The 11,609-nt window shown below is 34.0% G+C and overlaps 1 protein-coding gene across 1 annotated transcript; it reads right to left on the bottom strand.

The window, feature by feature from the left end:
- Positions 1-1,499: 1,499 nt before the first annotated feature.
- LOC128245313 (sex peptide receptor-like) lies at positions 1,500-5,725 on the bottom strand. The gene is made up of 2 exons (XM_052963438.1): positions 5,260-5,725; positions 1,500-3,428 (listed from the first exon to the last, which is right to left on the bottom strand). Exons 1-2 carry the CDS (start codon positions 5,369-5,371, stop codon positions 2,227-2,229), a joined length of 1,314 nt encoding a protein of 437 aa, XP_052819398.1. The 5' UTR covers positions 5,372-5,725; the 3' UTR covers positions 1,500-2,226.
- Between the last annotated feature and the right edge of the window lie 5,884 nt (positions 5,726-11,609).

Consider the following 11,609-nt stretch of genomic DNA (forward strand, 5'->3'; position numbering starts at 1 on the left):
TTGGCGATAAAAAATATAGGAGCGGGCGCACAATTTTTTTTATTAGCCTACAGCTCTTTTAGTAGATGTATATAAAAACGAGCCAATGACACTTCCGAGGAAGAGCAAAAGAGCGGACATCATTATAAAAAGTACGTAAGACTCATTATTTTACCTTATATCACTATTATGGAGCTCATATGTGACATCGGGGAATGTAGTGCCGTATACATATGCTGAAACTGCACACGTATTTCGGCGTTTTGTAAACATACTGTTTAAGAAGTAATACGAACGATTCTCCCAAAAAAGCACCTGCATGTTTACAAACGAAAGTAGAACATTTTCATCAGTTTTTAGATGAACTTTACTATAAAAAGCTTACATTTAAAGATGCACTATTACTCCCAAAAAAGATTTACCATATTTAATACAATTGTTTTAATTTACCAAAAATAATTAATAAATGTCAAAACAATGGTTTTCATGAAGAATACTGTGTTTAATTTGAAAGAAAGTGCAGAAAGCATGGTATTTTTACCTTATGATACGATAGTTGATCACAGTAAATCTTTTAGCATTCACCAATTATTTAATAATTTTTCGTTTTCAGCTTTTACATACACGGTTATAAACATGTTAACAGTTATCAATATTTTCCATTAATGCATTATTTAGTAAGTAGTTGAAGGTTTATCACTCAAAATTTATGTTTGTTATACATGTGTAAGTATTGATTTTGAATAAGAGTGTCACTTTAAGAAAAAAACAGTATTATCGTATGCTTTCATTTAGTCGTGAGTGAATAAGACCGCCTGTTTACCGGAACAAGCATGTTAAAACTCAATGTTGAGCTGGAGTTAAAATACAGGAAGCATGAGCCAAAGCAAGGAGGGTTGCGCCTCGGTCAATTGCGCACTGCTGTACTTGTACCATCTTGCCTATTCATCACACAATCAGTCAATGTGTCCATTATGATGATACTCAAATTGAACATTGCAGTTCTTGTACTGTCTAGTGTAATCACACTTCAGTCACACTCCAATATGATACATACGTCAATTGTGCATTTCTGTACTTTTACTGTCTGGTCTATTCATCATACAATTATTCACTGTCCATTATGATATACACGTCAATTGCTTTGCTTTATAACATACCAAATAAAGATATTCAGCACAAACCAGTTATAATTGGTCGTTCATTTTTCAAAATTTTAAGATTGTAAACCGCATTATGAAAGTCAAGACAATTATATTTTTTAAAACAACATCAATACCCATATAATATATATCTTCTACTTATCTGATAGCCCCAATACTTCAGTAATGAATGACAAAAAATAAACCAACTGAACAGTTTATATATTGATAAACATAGCCTTCGTGTCGTTGATATTGTGTCCCATTAGTTGCGCACTCATGAAGTTGGTTTTTGGTAGAAAAAAGGGCTAAAATTTCAATACAGTGCAAAATATCGATTGAAATTTTCACCGTTTCAACAGTACAATATTATTTTTATTTCAATGAAAACTCTTTACGTACTACCGAAAGGTATGTCACACAATGTAATTTTGTGTCGATTTGGTATTGAAAGCGTCTATGCACAAGGGACCGCTTCAAACGATAGTAGTTCGATAAGTTTTCTAACGAACTGCTTATGACGTCAGCAGTGTATAGTGCAATGGGTAAACAGCTCAAATTGTTACCGAATAGGTCCACACAAATGCCACTAAAGCAGTAATCCATTTTTGTCAGAAAACAGAACATTGCCATGAACTCCACTGACAATATTTGGCAATATAATTCAAAAGAGGCGATATTATAATCCACATGACCTTCCATAACCATGTGTCCACTCAGATTTATCAATCAAGCAGCATAAATTTTATGTCCAACACAATTAACACACATTACCTCTACCAGTGTCAACATCATCCAAATAGTTTTCTCTGCGGTTGCCATTTATCTGTTCCTTTTAAAACAAGCGATGTGATACGTAAAACACACACAATGGGTCTTCTTTATTGTTTTGGCTACTGGGCTTGTCATTGTTAGTTCTTTTGTGTTATTGACACCCGTGCTAATATAAAATAAATCGCAAATACGACGTCTTTCATCAGTTTAGTTCACATTATATAATATTTCGAATAATATCAAAGGTAAAGTAACTATTAGTTCATGTGTAGAAAAATGAATCCTTATTCTGACATAAACACAAAATAACACAAACAACAAAATGTTGAATTTAAGCTGAAGACTTCAATAAAACACTATTTCGACATCTCCGAAAACAACCGAGACTAAAGAACGCTGCCCTGAATCTGGCACTAAGACAACAGTACAACATAAATATAACAGGGTAACTGATGTAAACGGCCGTGTTAGCTATCCTACTCAAATTGTTCAGGGCAATTTCTGTCATGAACTGTTGGCCGTGGATGTTTGCAAGTGTCCATAACATTAGAATCACTGCTATCGGTAGTTCCACGATCACCACAATAATGATAGCGATCACGAGAATGATTGTCATCCTTTTACTCTCTTGGTATTTCGCCCGTCTGCTAGAGAGCGAATGTAGCACTGCTGTCGTGTGATTGGCCATGTGGTATCGAAGCTTTTCAGATTTTCTGAGTGATTTTAACATCAGTGTGTCGATGACTATCAACAAAGTGCATGGAATGAATTTCACAAAAAGAATGACAAACCAGTAGTAGCAGAACTCGTAATATTTGAGATCCCTGAAGGCTGGCTTATACACCGCTTTGCATGTTTCAATACCTTTGGACATATCGCAAATTTCTCTGAGTGCACCTGTTATATTATACTGTGTTGTATTACCTATGGCCTCTGAAATTTCTTCCTCAGGAAAAGATGTATATGACGTATTCATTAACTGGAAATAGCTCTGAGCATTTGTGCTTGAAACAATTTTAACTGGAGCATAGTCTGTGTCAAAAAATCTACACAAATGTCCCAAGACCGCGGTAAGATAGATTGTTATTACAACTGATATACTCCTCTTCGGCAGACAAACCTGTTTCAGCAAAAACGGCTTCTCAACTGCGATGTATCTGTCATAGGCGAGGACAACTGTCAACCAAACGGACGCGTTATGTGATATAGTCGGCAGGTACTTGGTAAGGTAGGCGTATACACTGCAGTATTCAAATGGTATATAATCCGGCATTCTCCCGTCAAGAAGCAGTAATGTCAACGTCAACGCTGGTATACAGACGGTAATGGTATCAGACACAGAAATTCCTATCAGTATGATGTTCAAGGCGGTCAGCATTTGTTCTTTAATGAAAGTCACTATGACAAGTATGTTCATAATAAGGGTTGCAATGGCTATTGAAATGATTGTCAAGCGGGCTGCGATATTTTCTGCATCCAATACCCAGGACCAGGGGTTCAGCACAAAGGAGTCCAGTTCCTCATTTAGCAGCTCTGAAGATAAATACACGTACAAATGATTACGGTTATGATATACTGATTTGTCCATTTAGTTATATATCCTGATCGAACGTAATAGTCTTATATCATAACGTGAATGAGTTACTTTAATTTTGTTTATATTACAAATGTTCGTTTAAAGCATTGTTAAACATCATATCTGCCATAATCGTTTGCTTTGGACATGTGTTTATTGCATGTTTTTTTTTTCTTTTAAAATAGTCTCGTTTTTTATTATGTATTTCTTTGTCTAAAATACTCGTTTTATCATGAAGTTGGTGCTTTGAAATAAATCTGTAAGCATGTAAACTTAAAACAACTAAATAACCTCACAGTTTTGATTTTTAGGTCAAACTTATTATCTAGATATTAAATTTAAGAAGTGGTTAGTTTTCGAGACGACTTTTTATGTCTCCTTTATATTGCCATATATTTTATAAAATGAATGCTTAATGTTTGTAGTTCTCAAATGCATGCTTTTATTGTAACTGCATAGAAGCATACATAACTAAATGACTTTATCAGAATACGTATTTATTGAAACGATTTCAGCAGTAAAGTCCCATTACAAAACTCACACCTCTTTATAGAATAAAGAGAATATGCCAATACCACAAACAGAAACCGAGGTGCACAACTCCAAATGCCGATGAACATTATTGCAAAGTTTTATGGCAATAGATCCAATACCTTTCGAGATTAACACGAATTAAGATTGCATTCTTTATATTCTTATTGTTTATTAAGTCAAGGGCCACTATCCTGCAAATTCTTAGTGCAGGCATACATAAAGTCCAAGAACGCTTAACATTTAACATTTAAGTTTATCACTCTGGCTAATATACTTTGGAGATACGCTTGACTCAATATTGCTTGCCCTATAGGCTTAACTAAAGGTCTTTAACTTTAAGTCAAGGGCCATAACTCTGCAAACCCCGGGTGCAGCCAACCTCCAAAAACCAGTTCTACAATTTTACTTGCTACTAAGCATAACTGTAAAATTGAAACACTTCACTTTTGGATATACTCGCGACAGACAGACACTCATGTCAAAAGGAATATGATTCTCTTCAGTCGAAGAACAAGTAATATGTTTACCAATTTCATACTTTTTGTTAATGATGTTGCTATCTAAGCATGATAAAAGTAAGCTTTATTATGTCACAGTAATTATAATAATATTATGTCGTTTATATTTAATTTCGATTTTTACGTCTTTTACTGTCTCCTATCCTTTTTATCGAATTGATTTGCTAAGGGTGATACAGAATCGAAAAGTTATAAGTGAGAGTTTGGTTCCATTGAAAGCTGCACTCTCACAGATGTACCATTTCTACAACTATTTTATTATTTATCTTGAAAAGAGCAAATGTTTTGCGTAAATATCTGTAAACCAATGATATAAGATTGCTGACAAAAAACCAGATCGTTGATTTTCCTATTTCCGTTCGCAAATTAATGTTTTATGGCTTAATCAGTTACTAACGGTTTAAGAAAAATGCATCAAATACAAATTTTTGAACTTAAAAATCTGCGATCTTATTTATTGTCAGCAGTCTTATATAACTGGTTTCCATGGATTTTCGCAAAAATTGGCTCGTTCCAAGACAAAAAATAAAATTTGTCAAAACGTTCCATTTTTGAGAGTGCAGATTTAAAAGAAACAGAATTTAATTTGTTATTTTAATGTATCGTAATTTTCCTGACTGGCGAAGCCTTCACCTTAAACAATTACAAAATTATAAAGAAATGAATCATAATTCTATATTCAAAGGAAGTCCAATCATATAATGCTATAATTAATGAAAATAATAAGGATAATTACCTGTAAAAAGATCGTCGTCATAAATACAGTCAACGCCCCGTGCATAACTTGCATGTTGTGTGAACACAAGTTTATCCGCCGTCGGAGGCTTGAAAATCTTATTCAAATCCATGTTTCTTTTCCTCTTATGTCCGAATTCACATTAACAAACATTCAGTATAAAATTCACTTGGAATGAAAAATAAATATCACAAAACACTAAAAATAATTTACTGGAAATCTTCTTGAACAGTTTTGAGAATTTAATGAAATCACGTGTTTTTCAATTGAATTCTCAGGGTAGAGATTTGTAAATTGTCAAGTTTGTACCATTTGTTTCGCCATTAGGCTTAACAATCAATACCACAACATCCATACAACACTTCGCATTGTTTTTCTGAAATGGTCGAGGTTTCTATCTCCATTTTATGGTTAATATCCTGAATACATTGAAGAATGCGGCAATGCACACACATGATTTGTTTATAATTTGTTTCACCACTTAATATGAATATCCTTTCGTGAGCTCATCTAGCTAGATGATTGTGATCAACAAACCAAAACCTGATGGGTATAGTACCGACGTTACACACAATCATGGAAGACGTCAATTGCGGATTGTAGTACCTGTACTATCTGGTTAATTCATCACACAATCAGTCACTAATCATTATGATAACCTCTCAGTTTCGCATCTCCTTTGTAAAAATTGGTTTGGAATATTTTGTTCGGATTTTTGTTTGGTACTGTTTAATCTAAATAAACATGATATATTCCGGCTTTATAAACAGTAGAATAAAACTATTCACCACAAAACAAATACATTTTGACAGTTACCTGGTCCCTGCCTTATAAAACAGTACTAAGTTTTGACACTATCATGAATGCAATAATGAGTTATATTCGAATGCCTACACTTTCACAAACATAATTATTCTTTATGCTTCGATCTTTTGTTTCAAACCTTCGAACAAAAGATTCGTACATAATTTCGGTGAATATTTAGGACTCAGCCGACGGAAGAACCAATGTGACAGAAAACGGAGATAAGTTTAACGAACAATTAAAAATAGATAAACACTATTATCCAATTAATCCATGTAAAAACAAATAAACCATAATATTCACTAGTTTCACGAAGTTTCGACTTATTTCACTAAAGCAGTGAATCTATTCTGACAGCCAATATATCTACGAATCTATCCATGAACTCCACTGTCACCATTTGTCAACAACATTCCCTAGAGCCGCCATTATCAACCGCATGGCCTGCCGGGACCTACTGACCACTTCATCTCATCACGCGAGCAACAGATGTATCTCTAGCCCTGAGTCATTTACTTACATTAGCACCATCGGTGTCAACGTCATATGAATATGTAAATGCATGAATTCTTAGGGAGTTTTAAATGGCTATTTCTGTAAATATCAATGACGTCTGTCCATTTTGTCCCAAAATGCTTATAAATACTTACTTGAAAGTTTATACCTAGTGAAATTTGTGGTCGGTTTGAAGTTATATTATACTTACAAAGAGTTGAACATTTAGCAATAATGTGATTTTTAAGAATACTGTTAAGAATATCTTTTCTTAATAATTTAAATAATATAGTTAACAAATGCTTGTAGTTCAAGTGCCTTGTTTTTAGTTGAGACCTAAAATGTTTGTGTATTAATTGCAAATTATTAATTAAATTTACCTTAATATGTCATTGATTGATTAGCACATTTTAAAATGTCAGTTATGTATTAGTTGTAGCAAATTATTTGTTTCATATTACGTCCGTATGTATTGAATTATAGACTTGCAACGTATGTATCGAAATGCTTAAACAATTTTTCATATATTCCTCATCCTAGAAAGTATGTTATGTTTATATTGATACTAAATAAAATTCCACCTTATGTAATTTAGACCACCCCATGAAGTAGCTCAGTAAAAACGTCCCGATTAAAATAACAAACACTTTTTTTCTTAAATATTGTACAGAAGCTTCATACTTCAGGGGGTGGGGGATGTTAAAACCTTCTTCCATGTAAGTAAAACATTTAGAGTTAAAGTGATTCGCTAACGTTGTGGCACACAAATGAGTTTATCCGGTAGTGCATCTGATAAAACTTATGTTACAATTAGTTTACTCTTTGATAACGAAGTCAATATAAAGTATTAAAATATAATCAGGTTTTTGTCGGTAGCCGACCCACACTGGTATAGTCTAGAAAGCAAAATAGAAAAACCAACATCTTTACTTCTCGACAACAGGGGCTTATGCAGATTTGGAAAATATGGACTTGAAATAAATATTTCAGCGAATATCAACTTTTGTTCAAGGGTTTCATATGTCAGCAATTTAGTTTTAACACTACTGATGATTTGACACACTTTAGTTCGTGTTTAAAAAGAATCGGAAAAATTACAAAATATAGGAGAGTCTCTTTAAACCTAACATTTTTCAATCTAATAGGTAACACGAAAAATCTCTAATAGGTTGTCTAACACCATATTTTTTAATTAACAATGGAAGAAATGTTATCAGCAAATACTTGGTCCATTGTATTTGTTTTAAATGTTTGATATTCAAATCAAAAGAATTCTACTTTGCCGCATTCTCGTACACCAGAGCGATGACGCTATGCAGTTATCAAACCTCTGATGAATGAGAATGCTTCGCCGTTTATAGACTATCAGTAATTTTGCCTTGTATCTATTTTCAATTTTTCTTAAACATCTCGTTTGATATAACTATATGGAGAAACAACGAAAGGCTCAAGAAATGTACTGAAGTACGTCAGGTTATTAGCCATCGGTAAATATGTCACTTGTGGATTCAATTTTGTTTCTACTTCAGAAATATTGCTTTAATTAGATTGGGCGACTCTGACAGCCTTTAGGTAGGACCACAAATATCCGAAGTGATTTTGTGGTGTCGGAAGTCGAAATCGAATGTTCAATATTCAGTAAAGACAGTGGTTTTATGTATATTGTGTGTTGGCTTGTTTCAGAAAATGCTCAGTTAATGAACAAATGGTATTCATATAATTTTTGAATTTTGGAGAAAAAACACCAAGGACATCCAATAAGTATGCCTCACAAAGGCTGCAGAGGTAATGATTGCAAAGCAAAGATCAACGAGATGTTTACCAAATGAAAAAAGTCAATTTGTGACAAAAACATCCATTACCACTTTTAATTTCCTTTATCTACTGAGAAATGTCACGAGAAAGCAGGAGAGGGTGAGAAGGCTTAAAAGAAAAGACAATTATACACCTGGCGAGGCTTTGGTGAGAAATCGTCAATATATTTAATTACATTTTTGTATAAGCAAGCATAAACAAACGATGTTTATTCACAAAATGATTTTCATACTGCCTGTCAACAGTTCTGCTCGACTCTATCAGGGTGAATTAAAAAACAACCTGTATTTCTAGTTCTATTTCAATTTATTTGTTTCAGGTTTGTTTAAAACATTGGTTACACACAAATATCTATGCCAAAACACGCTGGCTGGTTCGAAAACCTCTAGATTCAATTATCGCAAGTAACCCCTGTAAAACTTATATCGATAATATATACAGTTACCCTGTTATAACTTAATCTGAAATTCTGACTGCTACGAAAATAACAGAAACACTCAACTCACGGCAGTGCAGGAACAATGTATATACATATGCTGTTATAGAATCTGATTTGGATGCAAGACACTTGCTCAAACTTCTCCGTGTTAATGGGTCTATTGACAGTGCTTACTATTTATGGTGAAGCATTTTGTAAAAGTTGAGAATATCTGAACAAATACTTCTGTATTGATAAGGTTTAGTCATTGCGAAAAACCAACGGACCTTTGACATTGTCACATAAAATAACAAGAGGTCCGGCAAAATCGGTCCTCGTGTCCGGGAAAATTCTTGTCTGATTTACTTCAATGTTTACGGATTCTTTTGTCGGGTTTATTTTGCAGGCTGCACCGTTAAATCATATCCCATCATGCCCTGCTCAATACAGTTTGTATCAGGGTCATGCATACGAGCTTGCATGGACACTACCGACAAAAGGCGTAAACCGAAACTCAGTAAGGAACCAGAAAAACAATGATGCATAGCATAAAGTTGGCGAGATAAAATAGAAGAAAAGAATGCATATAGATTACCAAAAAAGTTACTTAAATGATAACATGTTAAGTAAACATATGTTCGAAAGACATTATTGTTCATAATGCGGTAACAATTGCATTTGTTTTTTTGAACACACTTTACTGTTTTGAGTAAATTAAACGGGGATCAAAAATCATTGCACACAGGAGATATCATTGAAGGGCAAAACCAACGTCAGGGGAACCACGATTAAGAACATTTAGTTAAAGCTTGCAGTCGCTCACGTAGACAAGCTGATATTTTCTCTTCAAGTTAACTATTTGAATCGCAGCGCATGCATTGTAAGCGTGGAACCAAACCGCAAGCATAAGCCACAACGACAATTTATTGAACACAAAGCTCGTTCAATCCCCACGACGGCCGCCCACATCTGAATCTGTGACATAATGCATTAAATTTACATGTGAAAATCTCGTCCAGAAAATATGTCAGTAAGTTCGCCAATAACTTGCTATAATACCTCAGTCACATTTGCTCTACGCCTAAGCAAGGCAGAGGGTCTACTGTGGCCGCAGGGTAACCGTACGGTGTATTCGTTTTTTTACAGACCGTAGATGTCGCCGTCGGATTAAAGCGTCGAGTTAAAACTTTTTCATTTCTATTTTCGCCGTAGAATATTCATGTCGTAGCCATTCCGTAAAGCGCTTCCACGGTGACCATACCTCGGGCGTACCGTGGCCTTGCGGCTACCTTGCAACTGCGTCATCACTTTGAATGCCGTACGGCAGCCGCAGATTTTCTATATCCAAAAATTTAAAATACCGTGTGCGGCTACCCTTATATTTGTAACTGCTACAGTGTGTGACCGTAAGAATAATGCGGCAGATCCATGATTGCTATATGCCGAAGAAAGTGTAGACTCTACGGCCGCCATTGCAAATCTGACTGAGGCATTCAGAACAAATTCATAGTTTACTGAAATTGTGTATTATATGACGCCTCATGACTGATCCTATATCCATTGTTTGTAAACATTAATTACCAAACCCATCCAATATATTGAACAAGAATTGAAAGAAAACAATAACATGATTAAATTAAAAGTGAGAAATTTTTAGAAAAAAAAGTTCTTAAAGACATTAGGAAGCTGTAACATTGGTGAAACTCGATTTTTGGAAATTAGAAATGGCTCAGACTGTAACCTACACCGGGTTGCACTGAACCTACACCAGAATGTACTTAAAGTGAACACTCTTGTTCAAAATCAATACATACACATGTATAACAGATATAAATTTGGGTTTTAAACCTTTATCTACTTTCTAAATATTGAAAAAAATACTTACTTACTGCAAGATCTTTACCATGTATTTAATTGCTGAAAACGATAAAATATTAAATAATTGATTTTTCTGGAGTGTCGGTTGTTTAGATATGTTTGATAAGATTTACCTTTTACTTTTTAACTTTATTCAGGATTGTCGGGATAAGAGTGACGTTTGTGCACGTAAACTGGGTTTAAACCCCAGTAAATTAACATTTTACTGACGGCTCGAAGGCGGTACCTAACAATCCTTGATAAAAATACCTAGTGTTTTTATATAGTATATATGCACTGTGTTGTGTGTGGACTTTTGTGCTGTTGTTCCATCTTTCGTATTTGTCATGTTTTGTTTTTGTTTTCGATGTCTTTCGCGTTTACCCTGTGCCATTAAGTTTTCGTTTAAACTTTTGTCTACTGAGTTTGTTTCTGTGGTTTTTCACATAAATAATGTCATTTTTTGTCATCTTTTTTTATCTAATAGTACTTTTTGAAGGGGACACGAAAAGTCTAAATCTTAAAAGATGACGGTTTTTTTTCTATCATTTAAAAGATTATTGTATTAATTTTGTTTGTTGTTTGCATTGATCACACAATCTTTGACTGACGTAGTTTACACCCTAAACATTATAGCAAAAACAAGAGGCTAACAATACTCGATTTAAAAAAAAATCATAAAATATAATGCTATAATTTATGAAAATGAACAAAATAACAACCGGTTTCGTGTTCATAAATACATACAACGCCCTCATGCATAGCTTGCATGTTTATGAACATCAGTTTGTCCGCCAGAGAAGACTTGACATATCCCTTTAAATACTTTTGTTCTGTTTCTTTATCCGTATTTTCATTACCAACTGCATATTTTTCACTATGAATATAATTTCAAGTACAGCTTCATAACAATAAATTTTAAATAAACTCTATCAGCTATTATGTTAATGCAAATTTAATG

This window comes from Mya arenaria, chromosome 9, assembly GCF_026914265.1.
Source record: "Mya arenaria isolate MELC-2E11 chromosome 9, ASM2691426v1".
In the NCBI taxonomy this organism is placed as follows: Eukaryota; Metazoa; Mollusca; class Bivalvia; order Myida; family Myidae; genus Mya; species Mya arenaria.